The sequence below is a fragment of the Scyliorhinus canicula genome, chromosome 2 (genome assembly GCF_902713615.1).
Source record: "Scyliorhinus canicula chromosome 2, sScyCan1.1, whole genome shotgun sequence".
NCBI classification, from domain to species: Eukaryota; Metazoa; Chordata; class Chondrichthyes; order Carcharhiniformes; family Scyliorhinidae; genus Scyliorhinus; species Scyliorhinus canicula.
Window position 1 is genome coordinate 7,580,265 of NC_052147.1, and position 23,592 is coordinate 7,603,856.

The 23,592-nt window shown below is 48.7% G+C and overlaps 1 protein-coding gene across 2 annotated transcripts in view; it reads left to right on the top strand.

The window, feature by feature from the left end:
* Positions 1 to 23,592, top strand: part of LOC119950606 (leucine-rich repeat-containing protein 74A) — a 74,771-nt gene that overhangs the window by 48,777 nt on the left and 2,402 nt on the right. Inside the window, exons 8-14 of one of the 2 annotated variants that reach the window (XM_038773203.1) lie at positions 1,544 to 1,629; positions 2,419 to 2,613; positions 8,990 to 9,085; positions 10,210 to 10,353; positions 12,008 to 12,112; positions 17,880 to 17,965; positions 22,723 to 22,867. In XM_038773203.1, the coding sequence (XP_038629131.1) occupies positions 1,544 to 1,629; positions 2,419 to 2,613; positions 8,990 to 9,085; positions 10,210 to 10,353; positions 12,008 to 12,112; positions 17,880 to 17,965; positions 22,723 to 22,747 (737 nt within the window). In that variant the 3' untranslated portion in view covers positions 22,748 to 22,867. Of the gene's footprint in view, positions 1 to 1,543; positions 1,630 to 2,418; positions 2,614 to 8,989; positions 9,086 to 10,209; positions 10,354 to 12,007; positions 12,113 to 17,879; positions 17,966 to 22,722; positions 22,868 to 23,592 lie in introns of those variants that run through there. The other variant, XM_038773195.1, reaches the window with a different exon arrangement.

Below are 23,592 nucleotides of genomic sequence, written 5' to 3' on the forward strand. Positions count from 1 at the left end.
CTATTGGTCAGAGTCGCCAGGTATCAAATGATACCACCACAAGGTTCAACCGGCTATCGATCAAAGAGCAAAACACCAGTTAGTTAGTTCAAGGTCAAGGGTACTTTATTTACACACATAATTAGTCATGCAACATAAACACTACTAGTTAAACTACACCTATCGACAAAGACAACCTGTACTTAACTTCAGGCACCCGGCTTAGGTCAGAGGAACAGTGGCCGCTGTCCGATTCTGGATCTATCGTGTCTGGAGAAGTAACTGCTGCTCAGCTAGGCTCATCCGTCTGGTAGCGTGCGTTGAACCTAGACTTGCTTCTGCACTTGGAAGTAGACGTTGCCGGGGCGTCAGGTCCAAGAGAGGCAGAATGTATGGTGGACTCTCTTCTTATGCTTGGGGGTTTTCGCGCTCTTTTGGGCAGTCCTTCGGTTTGGACCCTACTAATTGGGTGATTCCTTTTTTAAAAATAAATTTAGAGTACCCAATTCATTTTTTCCAATGAAGGGGCAATTTAGTGTGTTCAATCCACCTACCCTGCACATCTTTGGGTTGTGGGGGTGAAACCCATGCAAACACGGGGAGAATGTGCAAACTCGGACAGTGACCCAGAGCCGGGATCGAACCTGGGACCTCGGCGCCGTGAGACTGCAGTGCTAACCCACTGAGCCACCGTGCTGCCCGCAATTGGGTGATTCCTGATCACTATGTTCGAATCGAACCAATAAATGGGCGGGTGCCTTGAAGGCTGGGCGTGTCGCAAGCGGTCACTGGCCCTGTTGTTAATGCTTCCCTCAAACAGGGAGTGGCGCCGAAATGTCTGGGACTGTACCGGTCGCTCAAGTACCAGTCCTTTGTCTTGGTGGAGATGGTCCATCAAATGCTAATTGGCCCGTCAAATGCTAATCGGTTGGGGGTTTCGATACCGTCTGGATTCCTCACTCGCAAATATACATTCAGGCTCTGAGCCTGCCTGAATCTCGCATTGTCCATTTTTCCCGCTATGCTTTGCGATCTTCCCTGTTCCTGGTTGCAAGTGGTCATCCCAGATGGCTACACTAAGTATGACCCCAACCAGTGGAGAGTTTTCCACCCAGATTCTCATTGACTCCAGTTTAGCTAGGGGTCCCCATGATGCTACAATCGGTCAAAATGCTGCCTTGATGTCAAGGACAGTCACTCTTATCTCACCTCTGGAATTCAGCAATTTTGTCCTTGTTTTGATCAATGAGGAGCTGAGTGACCCTGGCAGAACCCAAACTGACTGTCAGTGAGCAAGTGAATGGGTATGGCCGCTTGAGACCTTAAGAGTGCATGGAATTATTGTGCACTATCAAAATATATTAATTGTGTTGCTTTGTGTAGAGTATTTGTACCAGTGATGACACAATGCAACTTCTGGTATCACAATGGATTGCATACTGATATTGGACCCTGTCAATCTGCTGGGGTCTGAGCAGTACTTTTGATTTTATTTAAATTGTAATCTCTTCAACAAAATAGTGTTCTATCTGCTTAAATATCTTTTCTTTATCTTTGCTTGAAGCAACCAATGAAAGTTTGGAAAAACTAAATCTGCGATGGAACCAGATCCAAACGGAGGGTGCAGTGGCTTTGAGCGCAGGGTTGCGGGTGAGAGCACACAGTTGACACCAATTTCTTCCCTCTTCTCCTGAAGGCAGTACCTTATGTTGGGGTACAGTTCCACTGTCATATGCAGGCTTCCATTACCTCAGCCTATAGTGGTTGTACATGTGTCTAGATGTGATATGAAACTAATATCCTATACAGGAAACTCATGGGATTGGGAGGAACAATTGTATCACTTGATATTATGCACCCAGTGAAAAGTAAAATCATGTGGGATGGAAAAACTAGCATTGCTCTCAATCTGATCGGGTGCGAATGTCTTGCCTGAGGGAATACTGAAAGCAGGTTCAGTAATAAGGTTCAAAAGTGAAGTTATACACTGGAAAAGGGAAGATTTGCAAGGTGTAGTAGAACTAATTGAATAGCTCTTTTGAAGAGTAGGCATAGGTGTGATGGACCAAATGGCATCCTTCTATAAGATCATATGATTCTATACATGAAGGTGAAAAGGAAACTAAAGGGTCTTTTTACATGGACTAATTCACTGTGCTAGACATGATAGATCCTAGGATGTTGTTTTGCCTTCCCTCATTGAACCAAAAGGGAAATTATAGAGTCTTTTCCTATAGTCTCCGCCTTTACTTCTCAGCTTCATAGGTAATAAATCTTGGCCCAACGATTCAGGGAAAAGGAACTCTGCTGCTGATCATAGCTGATATAGTCTTTGGCTGCATTTACACTGGAAGTAATCTTATTGCATGTTTATTCTCACAGACTGACTAAATATGTCTGCCATTTTCATTCAGTCACAGCTAGTCCTCTTGTTTTTAGATGAACGACACGCTGAAGGTCCTCGATGTTTCCTATAATGGCTTTGGAAATGAAGGGGTGCTGGCCATGGGCGAGACTTTGAAATTCAATAACACCTTGCTCGAACTCAGACTTGATACCAACCATATCAACAACGAGGGGGTCACCATGTTGTGTAAAGGGATGGACATCAATGATAATGTTAAGATCTTGTGTGTACGTTTTGATTTGAGTAAGGTGGCTACAAATTAGTAAGGTACAACACAACATAACAACAACTTGCATTTATATAGAACCTTTAACATGATAAATTGGCCGATGGTCCTCCACAGGAGGTATTATCAGATTTGACACCAAGACATGTAAGGTGAGCAAAGCTATCATTTTTAAGGAGCGTCTTAAAGGAAAATAGAGAGCAAGTGGGGACAGAGAGGATTAGGGAGGGAATTTTAGTATTGAGGACCTTGGCTACCAGTGGAGGGAGAAGGCTGTTGGGAGGAAACAGAATTTATGAACATCTCGTGCCCCAAGAGAAATGTAAGCAGAGGACTGGGTGGCTTGGGGAGTTTCTGAATTTAAATCTTGCTTGGTCTGATGCAATGAAAGCCTCTCTCACTGGTTCCAGGATCTGCCATTAATTGAGTTTGGACAACTCACACTGCAGTTGCTGGCGATGAGTTCACCGCAGATAATTTAGCATTAAGTCATCAATCTCACGGAGACAGTTGAAGATAATGCTATCGTTGTATAGGCTGACTTGGTCAGATCCCACTGAAATACTGAGTTCTGTTTTCAGCACTATACCTCAGGAAAGATACACTGACCTTGGAGAGATTCACTTGAATCCCGCTTCTACCTCCTTCCCAAAATCCAAAAACAGGACTGCCATGGCAGACCCATCGTATCAGGCTGTTCCAGCCCCGTGGAACTCATTTCTTCCTCTCCTGACTCCATCCTCTCTCCCCTTGTCCAGTCTCGTCCCACCGACATTCATGATTCCTCATGTCAACAGTTTCCAGTTCCCTGGCCCTAACCACCTCCTCTTCACTATGGATGTTGAATCCCTCTACATTTCCACCCCCCACCTGGAGGGTCTGAGGGCCCTCCGCTTCTTCATTGAGCAGAGGCCTGAACAATCCCCGTCCACCACCACTCTCCTCCACCGGGCTGAACTTGTTTTGTTACTCGATAATTTCTCCTTTAATTTGTCTCACTCCTTGCAAATAAAAATTGTGGCCATGACCTGCATGGGCCCCAGTTATGCCTGTCTTTTTGTGGATTATTTGAACACTCCTTGTCCCAGTCCTACTTAGGCCTGCTCTCACAACTCTTTTTGCATTACATCAATTACTGTATTGGTGCTGTTTCATGCTCTCGTCTGGACCTGGAAAAAATTATCGGTTGCTTCCAATTTCCACGCCTCTCTCACTTTCACATGGTCAATCTTTGACACTTCCCTTCCCTTCCTTGACCTCTAGGTCTCCATTTATGGTGATAGGCTGACCTCCAATATTCATTACAAGCCCACTGACTTCCACACCTACCTCTTCTACAGCTCCTCACACCTTGCTTCCTGTATGGACTCTATCCCATTCTCCCTGTTTCACAACCTCCGTCACATCTATTCTGATGAAAATGGCACTTCTGCTATGTATGCCTTTTTCTTAAAGCAAGATTCTCCCCCTCTATGATTGACAAGGCGCTCACCCAGATTTGACCCATTTCCCGCAAGATTGTCCTCACCACTTGCCCTCCCTCCCAGAACAATGATAGGGTCCCCCTTGTCTTCACTTTCCATCCCACCAGCCTCTGCATTCTGCATCCTCGGCCATTTCCGCCAACACCAGCGCGATGCCACCACAAAACACATCTTCCCCTCACATCTCCCGTCAGCATTGCGCAGGGGGCAGCACGGTGGCACAGTGGTTAGCATTGCAGCCTACGGCGCTGAGGACCCGGGTTCGAATCACGGCCCTGGGTCACTGTCCATGTGGAGTTTGCACATTCTCCCCGTGTTTGCGTGGGGTTCACCCCCACAAACCAAAGATGTGCTGGGTAGGCCACTCTAAATTGCCCCTTAATCGGAAAAAATAATTTGGTACTCTAAATTTATTTTTTAAAAAGCATTGCGCAGGGATCGCTCCCTCTGTGACACTTTGATCCACTCGTCCATCACGCCTAACTCCTCATCCCTTTCCCTTGCAATCAGAGAAGGTGCAACACCTGCATCTTTACCTCCTCACCATTCAAGGCCTCAGACACTCCTTTCAGCGTTTCACTTGCACATCCTTCAATTTGGTCTACTGTATTCGCTGCTCCCAATGCGGTCTCCTCTACATTGGGGAGACTAAATGCAGCCTGGGTGACTAGTTTGTGTGAACCCCTTTGCTCAGTCCGCAAGCATTACCCCAACCTTCCTATCGCTTGCCGTTTTATCTCAGCACCTTGCTCCCATGTCCATATGGCTGTCCTTGGCCTAAAGCAATGCTCCAGTGAAGCCTAACACAAGCTGGAAGAGCAGCATCTCGTCTTCCGATTCGGCACTTTACAGCACTCAGGATTCGATAACTTTAGAATGTGACCTTTCTCCTCTAAAACTCTATTTTGTAATGCTGCGCACATTTTTTGTCTCAATGCAACCCCCCCCCCCCCCCCCCCCCCGCCTCCCACCCCAGGCCATCTGTCTCTTGTTTTTAAGTTCGCTACATCTTTGTTGCAATCTCTCCCAGCAGCAATTTAATATCCAACACATTATCCCTCTCTTTGTGAAGAGTCAAACGGATTTCAAAGTTAACTCTATTTTCCCACCCCACAGATGCTACCTGATCTGTTGAGTTTTTCCAGGATTAGAATAGAATAGGAGTGCAGAAGGAGGGCATTCGGCCCATCGAGTCTGCACCGGCTCCCGGAAAGAGCACCCTACCCAACCGCACACCTCCACCCTATCCCCATAACCCAGTAACCCCACCCAACTCTGAGGGCAATTTTGGACACTAAGGACAATTTATCATGGCCAATCCACCTAACCCGCACATCTTTGGACCGTGGGAGGAAACCGGAGCACCCGGAGGAAACCCACGCACACACGGGGAGGATGTGCAGACTCCACACAGTCAGTGACCCAAGCCGAGAATCGAACCTGGGACCCTGGAGCTGTGAAACAATTGTGCTATCTACCATGCTGCCCCCTCTGTGATGGCTGATCATGCTTTCCTCAGAGCTTTCCACCGAGTTGCTGCCGGGGGTTGCAGGAGGTGCCGTGACTCCAGGTGGCCCAGCCTGGTGTTGATCCTGTAAGACAAGAAACATGGGTCCAGTGAAAAGGTGGAGAAAGGGTCACGGCAGCGTGTAGCTCACTTGAAACAGGCCAAATGGATGAGGGTTCAGTGGATCCTCACTTCTGTGGGGCAGGCTAACCTTGCTGTCACTCACGGCTCTCTCATGCACTGCCTTTGCAATCTCCATGACTCTCTCTTCATTGGGGTCAGGAGATGGAACTCGGGCATTCCCCTGCCCGTCTTCTCCGCGCCCTTTCATTATGGGCTATCTTCTCCTGTAGAGACACAAAGAGGAGATTGTAAGCCAGACAGCTGGCGGGTCAGGGGGTACAGCAGGTGCCATATGTGGGCATCATTCCAAGGCAGGAGTGCCAGGGGGATTTGAAGAGTGGGGAGTCGGGTGTTAGGAGGCCTATAGGTGCCAGGGAGTGGATTAATGCTGACATTCCAATTGTGACAGACGGGACTGATGCCAGATGGAGACAGGTGGTCATTCACCCTTGCAGCTTGAATGAGGTCATTCACCTTTTGCGGTATTGGACACGAGTCCTCCGTGTCAGACTGCTGGCACTGACCGCCGTAACCACCACATCCCAGACTGGATTAGCCTCGCTGCTTCTGGGTCTTCTAACCACTCGGTGGTACAAGTTGCTCCACCTTTCCTCCACTGCGACCATAAACCTGGTCAAATCTGCCTCCAGGAAGCGTGGAACAACTCTCCACGCTGCCATTTTCCTGGCTTGACTGAGATTGAGTGCAGAGGGCACGATTAAATGCAGATCTCCCTTGTTAACTGTGCCAGCTGAGGGTTACGGTGGGACAGACATGTGGGGATTCCAAATCAGCATGATTCATGTACGGGTTCATTTATTGAAGCAAGTGCGGGAAGATTGCGACTAGATCCACAAATCGCACCAATTTTTGCACCAGAAATGACGCTTTGCCGTTTTGGGAGAAAATTCCACCCATTGTTAGTTTAGGGTGAGGTTTTGGAATTGCTGCATGAAGATCCAAGAGGATATGGCCTACTTCTGAGAGTCTGGGTGTTATCTACCAGCTGTGTTGCGCCCGAACTGGTGCTCAAAACGGCCGGGAGAGGCATCCCCGGGCTTCCCGACAGCTGGTACGCCTCGCAACATCTAACCAGATCTCGCGAGGCACCACGGTCAGGTTCTCACCCACAATGGTGGGGGGGCGGGAAGAACCAAGCCTCACACGTCTAAGTAGATTCAACACCCACTTAGGCATGCTGATCCGGGATCTATTGGGCCGTGCACCATTCAGTGCTGGTCCACACAAAGGTGGACCAGGTGGAACGGCACCTGGGAGGGGTCTCACAGGCCATCGCAGGACCCTGGGTGGTCAGGGACAGGGCAGGGTGGCTCCCTGACCCTCTTCCTGGAACATGGGCACCTTGGCACTGCCAGGCTAGCACCTTGGCACCACAAAGCTGCCACTGCTGAGGTACCCGGGTGATACGGCCAAGCTGGCAGGAGCACTGCCAGGGTGACAGTGCCAGGGTGCCCGGGTGACACAGCTGCAGGTCAGAGCCTGAAGTGGCCATGCCCGTGACAGGAGGGTGGGTATGAAGGGTGGGGGGTGGATAGAGCACGGGTATATCGGAGCCTACGGAAAAACAAAGAACAAAGAAAAGTACAGCACAGGAACAGGCCCTTCGGCCCTCCAAGCCCATGCCGACCATACTGCCCGTCGGAACTAAAATCTTCTACACCTCTGGGGTCCGTATCCCTCTATTCCCATCCTATTCATGTATTTGTCAAGATGCCCCTTAAACGTCACTATCGTCCCTGCTTCCACCACCTCCTCCGGCAGCAAGTTCCAGGCACCCACTACCTTCTGGAGAAAACGTACCTCGTACATCTCTCTAAACCTTACCCCTAGCACCTTAAACCTATGCCCCCTAGTAATTGACCCCTCTACCCTGGGAAAAAGTCTCTGACTATCCACTCTGTCTATGCCCCTCATAATTTTGTAGACCTCTATCAGGTCGCCCCTCAACCAACTTCGTTCCAGTGAGAACAAACCGAGTTTATTCAACCTCTCCTCATAGCTAATGCCCTCCATACCAGGCAACATCCTGGTAAACCTCTTCTGCGCCCTCTCTAAAGCCTCCACATCCTTCTGGTAGTGTGGCGACCAGAATTGAACTCTATACTCCAAGTGTGGCCTAACTAAGGTTCTATACAGCTGCAACAGCTGAATGTTGGGGAGTGAGGGGTGGGGTTCCTGGAAGGGGGGTGGGGCTGAAAGGGGGTGTGGGAAGGCCTGAAAAGGGGGAATTCTCAGCAAGCCCATAGCAGGGTGTCCTCATCTGGGGGTGTGTGGGGAAATCCCCATGTGTGTGGGGGTGACATTGCCCGTGGGTGGGAGGTATGGGGGACCCATTCAAATTGGTGACCGATCTCTGAGGAGCCGGTCTAGCCAGCGAGTTCAGTACCCCAGTGATGAAAATAATACTAAGTGTGGCTTAACCAGGGAGAAAATCCCCAGGGCCCGAAAAATTGACTAACTGTGGTTAGATGGTGGTGGGGAACTCGCCAACAGAGCGCGAGGGGGAGAAACTCGCAGCAAAACCATCCACAAAAAGAGTTCAATCGTCTCCATTATCCCCCTTCTCTCTTTCCTCAAGCTTCTCTGCCTCTGCTCATTCTCCTTGTCATGCTGCAGGCCATGAGCATGACTGGAACAGATGATCCAAGCAGAACCCTTGATGTGTAAACCTAGACCACACATGCTACACTGTTCCTGGTAAACTTTAAGTAACAGTATCAATCTCCAAGAATTTCCACTAACTCAGAAACAGCAACTAAAAATTAATCGGCAACTCACCTGAATGTTAATGTTGAATCGTGCTGGTGTGAGTTCCTTCCTACCGCTGAATCCATCTTCAGATTTACGAGGTTAAGAGAGGGCGTTAGTTGGAACATTGAATATCCCTGGAGAAAATGGGGGAAAAACAATCAAAGTGACACCAGATCTGAGAGGGCGTGGGATAACTGAACAATCTGGAGCGCTCTCCTCGAAAAAAATAACAGGTGATCTGACGGAGGGTTTTTAAATTGTTAAGGGATTTGATCAGGCAGACATGGAGATGTTTATACCTGTGGGGAGTCCAAACCTAAGGGCCATAAATATAAGATGGTCACTGGTAAATGAAAATACAAGCTCCAGAAAGGACATTACCATTTATGACATCCACCTTGTTTGCTTTCATGTGAATATAAGTATGCAATTGACTGAGCGGCCAGTGGTCATGTGGCCACTATCTGATTAACCCTATGTTCCCACTTCAGTTGTCCAATAATCCTATCACAGTGGATGGTGCTTTGCGTCTTTTAGAGATCTTCCGGAAGAACGATAAATCAAACTTGGAAACGATCAGACTCAAAGTAAGCACCACCCTTTGCTTACATGATTTGGGACAGTATTGATTGGATATTAGCAAAATGAGCGTGAAATACAGCTCACATACTGAGGTGATAGCTTTTTTCACATTACTGTCCATCAATGTGAATTGCCTGGGCACAACAAATACAGGAACATCAGGCAGTGGAAGGGTGCACGAGCTACAGGGGAGCCTGATTGATGTTCAGTGCAAGTTAGCAGGAAATAAGTAGCAGTACAGGAAACAAAAAGGAGAGCGATTGGCATTGGTGCAGTTTGTAACAGAAAGGAGGAACAATCAATTAGACCAGGGGTGGGCAAACTACGGCCCGCGGGCCGCATGCGGCCCGCCAAAGGAATTTCTGCGGCCCACCAAGTCATTAAAAAAAAAAAAAAAATTTTATTTTTTAAATTTTTATTTTTATTTTTTTATTTTTTTTTAAGGTTAATGGGGGGGGGGGCTGTTGGGTTACTTACTGGTATAGGGTGGATACGTTGACTTGAGTAGGGTGATCATTGCTCGGCACAACGTCGAGGGCCGAAGGCCCTGTTCTGTGCTGTACTGTTCTATGTTCTATATGAGGCGCCCAGAATCAATACCGGGTGAAGTAATTATTTTACTTAATATACTATGCGGCCCTTTGTGAATTGTGAATTTCTGAATGTGGCCCTTGCACGGAAAAGTTTGCCCACCCCTGAATTAGACCATGGAGTGTATAGTGAGAGGGGTTGAGCATCAATCACAGGATTAAGAAAATTAATAGTCTACATCCAATACTGGTGCAGCTACATCTGGAGTTTCAAGTACAATTCTGCTCACGACCAAAGATACCCAGACATTTCAGATGGTACAGAAAAGGACAACCCAATTGGTTATCCTGCAAATAGATAATAAGGCAGAGCTGGAAATGCTCGTACAGTTCAGACAGTGTCTGTGCAGAAAGAGACAGAAAGAGAAAGAGATACAACGTTCCTGATCGATGACCTTTTAGCATACCTAGCTTAAGTCATCTGAGGTATGAAGAGAGTCAACATATTCAAGGAGAAAAAAACATAGCATAGGGCTTTTAGAGCTGTTTGTGTCCAGTGAGCTACAGAATCATTCGACTGCCTGTTTCGTTGTTTGCAGAATGTGCTAGTGAATGACACCTTCATGGAGTTATTGAAGACTGTCACTCATGATCATCCACAGTTTCAGATTGAAACTAAAGGAATTGGAGGATCCATTATTGGGAGCCGACCAGGTCGAACTGACCCAATGAAAGTGATACAGGTAAGAAGAGCCTATCAATGTAGATCCTTACCAAAGTACTATGAAGGTAGTCCTATTCAGCTAAACAAAAACTTGCATGTGCCTGAATATTCCAACTTTCCCATCCTCAGGATGTGCCAAAGTGCTTTACAACCAATAAAGTTACTTTTGAAGTGTGCTCACTGTTGGTTTGTAGACAAACATGGCAGACAATTTGTGACCAATAAACTGCAGTGAGTAACAAATCTGTTTGGTGGTGTTGAATATAGAACATACAGTGCAGAAGGAGGCTATTCGGCCCATCGAATCTGCACCGACCCACTTAAGCTCTCACTTCCACCCTATCCCCATAACCCTAACCTTTTTATCACCAAGGGCAATTTATCATGGCCAATCCACCTAACCTGCATGTCTTTGGACTGTGGGAGTAAACCGGAGCACCCGGAGGAAACCCACGCAGACATGGGGAGAATGTGCAGACTCCGCAGAGTCAGTGACCCAGCGGGGAATTGAACCTGGGACCCTGGTGCTGTGAAGCCACAGTGCTATCCACTTGTGCTACCGTGTTGGTAGAGGAATTCTCTGTATTTTTTTTAAAAACAAAGTGTCATTGGATCTTTGACATCCACTGACATTGTAAATAGTTCTTTCTCCTTCGGTTTCATAATCTTTAACAAAAATTTGCATTTATGTTGCACCTTTTGCAATAGTGAATGTCGCAAGGTGTGTCTCCAGAGTGTCAACAACTAAATATGGGCCTGAATCTTTAAAATGATGGGGACTTGACCCCACCTTCCGTGGGGGTTTGGAATGCGCTGCCTGGGGGAGTGGTGGAGGTGGATTCCATGGAAGGTTTCAAAAGAGAGCTGGATATATATTTGAAAGTGATTAATTTAGAGAGCTACGGAGTAGGGCTGGGGAATGGGACCAGCTAGGCAGCCCTTCTGGGAGCTGGTGCGGACTCGATGGGCTGAATGGCCTCCTTCTGTGCTGTAAATAACAAAAAAAAATAGTCAGCGGGTGCACATCCCCACCGACTCTGACAGGCCCACTGCCATTTTACACTCTAATGATCATTGACCGGCAATGGGCGGGACTTCCATCCTCACTTGGAGGGATCCCACCTTGGAGAGCCGCTGGCAATGAGGGAATTGAAATTTTGTTGGGTTCTAAGAGTGCTATCTGCTGTTATCTCAACGAGTCTAACATTGCAAAACTGCACCTGGCTGAGCTGTGAATGGATCAGAGCAAGGGATCTTTCCTGTGCAACTGACTGTGCTACATCTGACTGAGCAGTGCTTGATGCTGACAGTGGAAACTAGTGTTCCACTACCCAACATTATTAACCCTCGACTTGAACAACTAGTCATTTGGTAGTATGGAAATTCATTATTGCTGAAAAAAAGAAGTGGGAGCAATGCCTCCACCAATCAGCATCCACTTGTTAACCAATCAGCATTCTTTTATACTCGTGCAGTATAAAGTTGCTGTTTCCCCTGACATTGGTATTCTTGTGATTGGTCTGATCAGTGCAAGACGAAAAGCTTCGACAAAATGTATTTTTTCAGCACAGCCAGTATGCTAAATCCTTCAAGAAAGGAGGACTGAGAAAGAAATATGTACTGAATAAATAGTTTTACATTGTCATTGATGGCTGTGCAATTGTTTTAAACAGGATTACCTCGACAAGCGAAAACTGCGACTCTCTGATTTCTTCCGAAACATGGACAAGGTTGGAAATATGAGTGTACCTGTCCCCGACTTCAGGAAAGCGTTACAGGTTTGGGAAGGTTCTGACATAAATGTACTTCTGAAAATGTACACATCCTATCAAGAACAAAAATTGCATTCCACATTAAGATTTGGAAAGCCAGCCTTATAGAATCCTAGGTTTGGTCATTTCAATCGAAAGGGAAAATGCTGGAAAATCTCAGCAAGTCTGGCAGCATCTGTAGGGAGAGAAAAGAGCTAATGTTTCAAGTCCGATGACTCTTTGACAAAGCTTTGACAAAGAGTCATCGAACTCGAAACATTAGCTCTTTTCTCTCCCTACAGATGCTGGCAGACTTGCTGAGATTTTCCAGCATTTTCCCTTTCGTTTCAGATTCCAGCATCCGCAGTAATTTGGTAATTTCAATCTTGAGCTACGTACTACGGTGCTGACAGGCACAAATTATAAATACAACTGAAAGCAGCAACGTTAAAATTAGAGCTAGGCAGTTCAGAGGTGATGTCAGGAAACACTTCTTCAGAATAAAAGTTAGAGAGAATCTGGAACTCTCGCCCTGAAAATCTGTGGAGGATAGTTGGGCGTCAATTGAAAAATTCTAAACTTTAGACGTAATTTAACTAAATGGGAACAAAGTCCCATGGCGAGCACGCTTAGCTGTGTGTTTCCCGACGCTCGAAGTGCCGAGAAATATAACGTTATGAAACGTCACCCGGGTTCGATAGGGGGCCTCAGTGGGGAAAGCGAGGCCGTCCATAACCCCATTTTCTACACTGAGGAACTCCGCTCACCGGAACCCCTCAGTGCAGCGAGAGATCGGAACGCCATTTTTAAATAGCGGCCCAATCTCTGGAGCCCCTGACCCCCCCCCCCAACTCACTATCAGGGGCTCCACAGGCCCCCCAACACCCGTGCAGGGCACCTCCCGGCCCGATCAACGCCGTCCATAAAAATGCCAGCATGGCACCTTGGCAGTGCCAACCTGGTACCCTAGCAGTGCCACCTGGTCACCTTGGCAGTGCCAACCTGGTACCCTAGCAGTGCCACCTGGTCACCTTGGCAGTGCCAACCTGGTACCCTGGCAGTGCCATCCTGGTACCCTGGCAGTGCCAACCTGGTACCCTGGCAGTGCCACCTTGCATCCTGGCAGTGCCAACCTGGTACCCTGGCAGTGCAAACCTGGTACCCTGGCAGTGCCAACCTGGTACCCTGGCAGTGCCAACTGGGTACCCTGGCAGTGCCATCTTGCACCCTGGCAGTGCCAACCTGGTACCCTGGCAGTGCCATCTTGCACCCTGGCAGTGCCACCTGGTACCCTGGCAGTGCCAACCTGGTACCCTGGCAGTGCCACCTGGTGCCCTGGCAGTGCCACCTGGTACCCTGGCAGTGCCACCTGGTCATCTTGGCAGTGCCAACCTAGTACCCTGGCAATGCCAACCTTGTACCCTGGCAGTGCAAACCTGGTACCCTGGCAGTGTCACCTTGCGCCCTGGCAGTGCCAACCTGGTACCCTGGCAGTGCCAACCTGGTACCCTGGCAGTGCCACCTGGTAGCCTGGCAGTGCCAACCTGGTACCCTGGCAGTGCCACCTGCTACCCTGGCAGTGCCACCTGATACCCTGGCAGTGCCACCTAGTACCTGGCAGTGCCACCTGGTCACCTTGGCAGTGCCAACCTGGTACCCTGGCAGTGCCACCTGGTCACCTCGGCAGTGCCAACCTGGTGCCCAGTAGGCAGTGCCAGGCTGGCACCCAGTAGGCAGTGCCAGGGTGTCGGGTGGGCAGTGCCAGGGTGGCACCAGCAGCGCCAGGGTACCACCCTGCCCAAAGTGCATGCACCTGCGGGCCCCCCATGAGTGTTGATCGTCTGGATCCCATTTGTGGAGACCAGTACGGAACGGCGCTTGCCCGAGGTCTCTGAAGCGAAGGGGATAGATCCCATTGCCTCGGGTGCCTCGGGAAACTGCATATTAGAGTGAGACTAGCTGACAATGGGTGGGATTCACATTGCAACGTCTCGCAAGGCTTTGGGAACTGGGTAGATCCCGGGAGTGGGACTTCCCAGCATCTGTTGGCCACTTGGCACTGTGGTGTGTTGCTTTTCAGGCGCAATGCGGCTGTTCAATCCCGCCAAAGTATTAAGAGATTTTAAAAATTCATTCATGGGATGCGGGTGTTGCTGGCTAGGCCGGCATTTATTGCCCATTCCTAATTTCCCTTGAGAAGGTGGTGGTGACCTGCCTTCTTGAACTGCTGCAGTCCATGTGGTGTAGGTACACTCAAAACAGAGCCAAAATGGGTAAATGGAGTTCCGATATAGATCAGTCGTGACATAACGGAATTGTGGAGCAGACCCAATGGCTTACTCCTCTTTTCAATCTACAATCATTCACATAATATGGTTACTGCTTGCATTTATTGTCCAACCCTAATTGCCCATGAGAAGCTGGTTGTTCCTGTCTTCTTGACCGCCCACTCCATGTGGTGATGGTATATTTCCAAGTCTGAATGGTGCGTGTGGCTTGGAGAGGAAATTGCAGGTGGTCGTATTTGCATCCACCTGCTGTCCTCATGTTTCTAGGTGGTCAAGGTCTGGCAGGAAATGTTTGAAAGCTTTGGCGAGTTGCTGCTGTGTATCTTGCTATGATGTGGAGATGCCGGCGTTGGACTGGGGTGAGCACAGTAAGAGGTCTTACAACACCAGGTTAAAGTCCAACAGGTTTGTTTCAAACTCTAGCTTTCGGAGCACTGCTCCTTCCTCAGGTGAATGGAGAGGTATGTTCCAGAAACATATATATACAGACAAATTCAAAGATGCCAGACAATGCTTAGAATGCGAGCATTTGCAGGTAATTAAATCTTTACAGATCCAAAGATGGGGTAACCCCAGGTTAAAGAGGTGTGAATTGTCAGGATCAGGCGTGGCTGGTGAACCCAGCATTTATTGCCCATTCCTAAATGCCCTTCAGAAGGTGGTGGTGAGCTGCCTTCTTGAACAGCTGCAGTCCAGGAGGTGTAGGTACATCCACTATGCTGTTAGGGAGGGAGTTCCAGGATTTTGATCCAATAACAGTGAAGGAATGACGATATATTTCCAAGTCAGGGTGGTGAGTTATTTGGAGGGGAACTTCCAGGTGGTGGGGTTCCCAGGTATCTGCTGCTCTGGTCTTTCTAGATGGTAGTGATTGTGGGTCTGAAAGATGCTGTCTAAGAAACTTTGGTGAGTTACTGCAGTGCATTTTGTAGATGGTACACACGACTGCTGCTGTTCGTCGGTGGTGGAGGGGTTTGAATGTTTGTGGGAGGGGTAGCAATCAAGCGGGCTGCTTTGTCCTGGATGGTGTTGAGCTTATCGAGTGTTGTTGGAGCTGCACACATCCAGGAAAGTGGAAAGTATTCTATTACACTCCTGACTTGTGCCTTGTAGATGGTGTACAGGCTTTGGGGGGTCAGGATGGGAGTTACTGTCCTTAGAATTCCGTGCCTTTGACCTGTCCTGGTGGCCACAGTATTAATGTGACAAGTCCAGTTCAGTTTCTGATCAATGGTAACCCCCAGGATGTTGATTGTGGGGGATTCAGCAATGGTAATGCCCATTGAATGTCAAGGGGCGATGGTTAAATTTTCTCTTGCAGGTGTGGTGTGGTGTGAACGTAACTTGCTGCTTGTCAGCCCAAGCCTGGATATTGTCCAGGTCTTGCTGCATTTCAACATGAATTGCTCCGTTATCTGAGGGCTGCAGTATTTTGAAAGAAATAAATTTTAAGCAGGTGCAAAGTAGGAGGCCAGCAAAGGAGAGCATTGGAGAGTCAAGTGTTATGTGAGAGTACCTTTAAGAAATGGGTGTTTATTACTGCAGTGGTGTCAGAGTGTGGGTGGAGCTGGGCTTTCTGTCTGCTTTTTACTTTTGTTTTAGGTTGTTTGCTGCAGGGTGTGTTTTAGTTTCGTTTTCAGAGCTGGATAGTTGCAGTCAAAGCCAGAAGGGGTATTAGAGTCTCTCTCTGTAATCTAAAAAACTGTAAATCGCTGCTTTGGTGACTTGAAACTAATAACTGCTCTCAGTAGTGACTTGACCCTGATGTGCTTCTGTTAAAAGTTCTTTTTTTAAGTCTGATGGATCTTAAAAGGACAGCTTAAGGATTACTTGTTGTATTCTTTGGGGTTGTATTTGAATTAATGGTTGCTAAGATGTTCACTGTACGTTTTAAAAAGGTTAACTTGTGTTCATAGAATAAACATTGTTTTGCTTTAAAAAATATTTTTCCACTTCTGCTGTATCACCCCTGTAGAGTGGACCGTGTGCGCCCCATACCACAATCTAGTAAAAGTTGTGGGTCAGGTGAACTCCATGATACACTTTGGGGTTCTCTAAACCCTGGCCCATAACACAAGTCTGTAGGCAACAATATCATGCATAAAGGTTTCAGCAAAAGATGGACTGCGTCAGGGGTGCAGACTACAACTATCTGCTCATGGAGGGTAAATACCAACATGGGCTTTCCACATGAAAAACCCCAAACGAGATTCCCAGTCCCTTGATGCTGCAGTTGGGAATCTCAATCGGCGAGAGAATGGAGCATCCCCTGAAAAACGGGTTGGATTCCAAGCGGCAGACCCATTGCCGTCCTCCCTTCCCCCACCACCGTCCGTAATGGGCTGACCATCCCGTGCCCGAATATGCAAATTCATGATTAGCATGCACAGGCATATAATTAACGGGCTGGAAACTCCCGATTCTCTCCCCACACCGTGATGCTTCGACCCCCAAAGCAGGCTTTGGTGAAAGGTTGGCCAAGCGCAACCCTGCTGTAGTGGAGCCAGAGAGGGGTCAGGAGACTGATAGGTTACCCCTCTGCGGCTGCCAGGCTGTAGAGGAAGGACGTCCCCCCCCCCCCAAGGGTCCCAAGGGTTGGGTGGGCTCGGACTTTGGATGAGGGATTGACCCTGGGAACCCATCCCCCTGGGGGTGGGGGTTCTCTGTCTGATCTATCCTTCCAGTCCTAGGCAACCTGATGAAGATCATCCTTGGCACCCTCTGCTCAGCAGCATACTCCCGGCCTGAGTATATTTTAGTTTTAATGTGGCCTCCTCAGCCTGAACTGCTCTGCCTGACAGCTGAAGGGCAGTCCCAGAAGCTCAGTGAAGAATCAATGCACAAACACTTGTCTTTTCCTAACATCTGCTCCCTCAGACAAAACCTTTAAAAGAGCAGCTATTACTAGTGTCAGAGACTTTCTCAAGGGTCAGGATGTGTGTTGTGCGAGGGGGGGGGGGGGTACTGGAATTCCAGTGGAATCTGGTGAGCTCTCCACCATGCACAAATTTGCATGGTTAAGGAATGAGATGGCACCTAGGCACTGCTCCCAGCAGAAGCGCGAACACGCGCGATTCTCCAATAGCGGGCACACAGCACAGTGGTTTGCTCTGTTCCTTCACAGCTCCAGGGTACCAGGTTCAATTCCCGGCTTGTGTCACTGTCTGTGCAGTGTCTGCATATTCTCCCAGTGTCTGTGTGGGTTTCCTCCGGGTGCTCCGGTTTCTCCCCACAAGTCCCGAAAGACGTGCTTGTTAGGTGAATTGGACATTCTGAATTATCCCTCTGTGTAGCCGGACAGGTGCCGGAATGTGGCGACTAGGGGCTTTTCACAGTAACTTCATTGCAGTGTTAATGTAAGCCAACTTGTGACAATAATTAAGATTATTATTATTATGAGACTCCCGAATGGAGAATTCCGGTCCTCGTTTCTGTGTAACCTTTTCCATAGAAGTATGTCTGTTTCAGTGTTTCCCATTCCTCTGTTATCAATGTTATTCCATCAGCAATTCAACATCCCACTGGATCTCGTTCAGGTTGAGGAACTACTCAGCAAACTTGACCAGGACAACACTGGAACAATTGACTACCGGTAAGGAATTTCAGCATGAGCAGAGTATGATAACATGGTTACGTCACTGGACTAGTACTCCAGCTATTTGCACTAATGATCTCATGATATGAGTTCAAATCCCACTGACAGATCATAAGAAATAAGAGCGGGAGAGGCCATTCGGCCCTTTGGAGTGCTAGGATCATGGCTGGTGTAATTGTGGCCTCGAGCTTATATTCCTGCCACACGGATCAACCAACTTGTCAATCTTGGTCAGAGTATTGAATCTGGAGGGGGATGGAACTACTCGTTCTAAAAAGAAAATCATTCTGGGGATATGGGCATTGCCGGAAAGGCCAACATTTGTTGTTCATCCCGAGTTACCCTTCAGGTGGTTGGGTCTTCTCCTTGAACTGTTGCCACCAATGTGATGGCGATCCAGTGGCCACGCTGCTCCGGAAAAGCAGCTTCCGCGGCGCAGCATGGCCGATAAATGCCGGGAGAATCTGCTCCCGGGATTTACCTGGCTTGCAGCGCTTGCAAGATCCAACACGATCTCGCGAGACATTATGATGTAAATCCTACCCACAATGGACGGGATCATTTTTTGCCAAATCTGCATATGAGTGAGACAGCTAGCCTCACTCAAATGTGAAGATTCACCAGGTACCTGAGGCTTTGGGATTCATACCCTTCACTTCGGAAACCTCGGGTGAGCGCCGTTCAGCACTGGTCCCCACATACGTGCCTTTGCAAAGAAGGTCTGGAGAGAGATGCGGTGGTATTTGTCAAGGTTCATCCCGAGCAGCTCTGTGACACAGGACTCTGTGCTCTACAGACTGTTTCCAGGGACACACACCGAGACAAACATCAACTGCTGCTGGAAGGTCATCAACTCGGTGAAAGACGCTCTTTGGTCTGCCCAAAACTTGCTGATCTTCCAGTGCAAAGAATTGTCCTCGACCAAGTGTTGCAGACTGGCACATTCCAAGGTCCAGGACTACGTGCTGAGGGACGCACTCAAGCTTGGGGCAGCTGCCGCCAAGGCGCAATGGGGAAAGACCACAGTGTAAGGTCTTACCAGCAAATGTACACCAAGGGGTGGGTAACAGTGTAAAACCCCTCGGTCTGGGTCTTCAATACTCCAATGTAGAAAAGAAACATGACAATATAAATATTTAAGAAAGAATTGTAACGTAAAGAGGGGGGCTCCGGTTTCCTCCCACAGTCCAAAGATGTGCGGGTTAGGTGGATTGGCCATGATAAATTGACCTTAGTGTTGGGTGGGGTTACTGAGTTATGGGGATAGGGTGGAGGTGTTGACCTTGGGTAGGGGGTAGGGTGCTCTTTCCAAGAGCTGGTGCAGACTCGATGGGCTGAATGGCCTCCTTCTGCACTGTAAATTATATGTAAAAATATGGGTGTAATGTCATCCCAACTGAATGGAAGAAAGTCAAGTGAATGTGTAACTTTGATGGAAATGTACAGTCAAGACAATTTGAAATGTTCTGTAATGTTTATTATAGATTTTATAAATAAAGTATATTTTTTGAAAAAAAAAAACTGGTCCCCACAAACGGGGGCCAGGCACTTGGCGGGGGTTTCTCCCAGGGAATCCCAGTTGCATGTTCTTTGGGTGGTTTGGTGTCCTGGCACTGCTGGTGCCACCTGGGTACCCTGGCAGTGCCAGCTGGGTGCCAGGTTGGCACTGCCAAACTGCCATTTTTGCACGTATGCAATTGGGCTGGGGGTACCCTGCATGAGTGTTGGGAAGCAAAGACCCTCCCATAGCGCATTCGGGCTGGGGTGAGGGGGGGGTGCGAGATCGGGGATTCCTTCGGGGGCCGCGGACATCGCGACACCATTTTAAAATGTTGCTGCACTTTACAAAACGGGGCTACATGTGACCTCTGCCGCGCATTCCCCATTCAGGCCCCTTATTCAACGTGAGCCGCGTTGAATAGCCGTGTGTTTCTAGGCACTGCAGAAGGAGGCCATTCAGCCCATTGGGTTTGCACCAACCCTCTGAAAGAGCACCATATCCAGGCCCATGCAGCAACCTATCCTCTGAACCCAGCAACCCCACCTAATCTTTTGGATACTAAGGGACAATTTAGCATGGTCAATCCACCTAATCTGCTCATCTTTGGACTGTGGGAGGAAACCGGAGCAACCAGGGAAAACCCACGCAGTCACGGGGAGAACATGCAACCTCCACACAAACAGTCACCCAAGGCTGGAATTGAACTCAGGACCCTGGCATTGTGAGGCAGCAGTGCTAACCACTGTGCCACCATGCCGCTCGCACTGGCACCTCCCTTCATCCCTGGGAATGGCCAGGATGCCCGGGGTTGCATTTACATGCAGGTTTCGCAGGACCGTTCATGGGGTCCATGTTCCTCATCATTGTGGATACACACTCGAATTGGCTGGAGGAGTACTGAGGTGTCCAGGATGGCCTTGACCACATCCAACCCGTATCATACCTCCTCCAACGGCCTAACGGAAAGGACGGTCCAGATCTTCAAAAAGCAATCCACGCGTCCATGGACACGCGGCTGGCATGGTTCCTTTTTAATTATCGTACGATGCCACATGTGATGACGGGAATCGCCCCAGCGAAACCTTTGATGGTCCGATAACTGAGGAACCTAGTTGAGTCTCATGTTTCTGAGCCTCAGCAGGAATGTGGAGATGCAGCAAGAGATGCAGAAGAGGCAGCGATACGTGAGGACGCCAGGGCAGCATTTTCACTCTGGGGATGGAGTCTACAATTTTAGTGATGGGCACTTTGGCTCCCAGGCGTCATGCTGGAGGAAATACGTCTGGTCTTTTACAAAGTCCAAGTTCAGGGGAGAATGCAGCGAAAGCTCTTGGTCCAGCTTAAGGAGCGAGAGCCCTCACTTCGTGACACCCAACTAGCAGTATTGACGTCTCCTCCAAGCCAGGAACTGCCCCTCAGCCTGGGGTCCTATCCATCTGGGTCACAGCACTGGGCCCAGCAGGGGGAGGATAATTCCAGATCAGGGATGGATTGGATTGGATTGGATTTATTTATTGTCACGTGTATCAGGTTCAGTGAAAAGTATTTTCACTGGATGGACACGGAAGTAGCCGTCCATACCTGCAGAAGGCGTCGTGTTCGGGACCAAGGCCCCGGCAATAACTCTGCAGAGGTAGGCAAGGAAATGGCGGTCAGCAAACCGATACGCTCCGCCCGACCCAGAGCTGCCGCATGTGGAAGCACAGCCGCTGGAAAAGCAGCGCAGAGGCCCTCACTGTTGGTGGATGACAAAGGACCACTGGACTTGGGGGTGGGGGGGTTGGTTATTATAGCTCCCAGGAGTACCTCAAGGAAACTCGTGGAGTACGAGGGGTGAAGGCCACACAGCTGAAGCAAATGAACATAAAGCCGGCCAAAGCAGAGCCTGGTGTGGTTAGGTCTCCCAGAAAGGATTGTACTGGGAGCGAGTTGCTGCCTTGAGCAGAATATTGCATATAGTTGAATAAACCTCTATTCTGTTACCGCTGGCTTCCTCAAGTTACTAACTATGGATTCTATCCAGCTCCATAACCTGTTCCTACTTTCCTCCCATATCCCTTTATCCCCAAGAGATATAGCTAACTCCTTCTTGAAAGCATACAGGGCAAGATTCTCCGCACTCCCGACGGTGCGGAGAATAGCGTGGCTCGTAAAATTTTACGGCTACGCTGTTCCGACGCCCTCCCGCTATTCTCCCCCCCCCCCCCCCACGCCCAACTCCCGACACGAATCGCTGCCGCCGTTTTTTTACGGCCGGCAGCGATTCACAGCTGATGGATGGGCCGAGTTCCCAGGCCTTTACGGCTGTTTTTACGAACGGCAAACACACCTGGTCTGGCCGTTCGTAAAAACGGCCGTAAACTCTCGCTTTTTATAACCATGGCACCGATTGGCACGGCAGTACCACGGCCGTGCCAAGGGTGCCATGGGCCCGCGATCGGTGGGCACCGATCGCGGGCAGCGGGCCCGATGCCCGCGCACTATTTGTCCTTCCGCCGCCCCGCAGTATCCATTCGCGGGGCGGCTGAGGGGCATCCCGGCCCGCGCATGCGCGGGTTTCGCGCAAATACGCGATGACGTCATCCGCGTATGCGCGGGTTGGAGTCTTCCAATCCGCGCATGCACGGCTGACGTCATATGACGCGTCAGCCGGCGCTAACTCGGGCAAGCGGGCTTAACGAAATTCGTTAAGCCCGTGATGCCGGAGCTTACGGCGTCGGGCTGCTAGCCCTGACCGGGGACCAGAATCGGTTCCCGGTCGGGAAGGGGGGGGCTGGCGTCAAACCCGCCCGGGTTTGACGCCAGCCTTACGATTTCTCCCGGTTTGGGAGAATCGCGCCCACAATGTTTTGGCCTCCAATGCTTTCTGTGGTCGCGAATTCCACAGACTCACCACTCTCTGGGTGAAGAACGTTCTCCTCATCTCAGTCCTAAATGGTCTACCCGGCATCCTCTGATTGTGACCCCTGGTTCTGGATTCACCCAACCTCGGGAACATACTTCCTGAATCTGCCCTGTCTAGTCCTATTAGAATTTTATAGGTTTCTGTGAGATCTCTCCTCATTCTCAAACTCCAGTGAATACAGGCTGAAAATGTCAATAAAACAAGGGCAGGTAGCCTTCAGTTTTAAGGGTAAGCATATGAAACACATACCACCCTTTACTCATGATCGCTACACAGATTATACCTGATCCTCCAGTACCTCAGCCGCCTGCTACACACTAAACTGCTTTTTATCTCTTTTCAAAATAGCTTCACTCTGCCTCAGGAACCGTAGATTTTGATAAATCAGGTGACATGTACCAGAGGGTAAAGGCCAACTAGAGAGCAAAAAATGGAGAGAGAAGATGAGGTTAACTACAGAACACTGTATGTTATGTTACCTTTTCCATGGCAACTTTTTGTTCTATTTACTATTAAAAAAGAAATATTAAAGTAAGTTATTCATTTCAAATTTTCTTTTCAAGGGGATGTGTATTCTACAGAATTTGAGCCTAATATCACACGTTCAGAGTGTGGGAACACAGGAAAATACAAGCCAGTGCAAAGGCTGCATTCAATCTAACCATCCCAAAAACAATAACACAAAGTGTCTTCCTCAAATGGGTTTTTAAAAAAATTAAGCTGTATAAACTTGCATAAATCCCCAAACCTTTTAGAAACAAAGAAAAGCAATCTTAATGGGGGAATAAATAGCCCATGGACAAACTAATAATTACTCTTTCCCTGGGACAGGGTTCCGGTTTGGGATCTAGATGAAGGCACTGTATATACATACTAAATTGGTACTGACTTAAAATATTACCACTTATGTGCCTTGATCATGTTATCATAGAATTTACAGTGCAGAAGGAGGCCATTCGGCCTCATTCGGAACCCTACTTAAGCCCCCACACCTTCGCCCTACCCATGTTGAAATGTTTTAGAGACATTTGCACAAAGAAATCATCTTGGAGGCGCTAGCTGTTATTACAAAGGTAACACAATCAGACAATATTCACCAGCAACCATTCACAAAGAGGAGTAGATGACTGACAGATCATTGCTTCCTCGTGGTGCCTGAGGGAAATATGCAGGTCAGGACACTTCCTGGTCTGCTTCAAGTGGTGCCTTTGGGTCTTT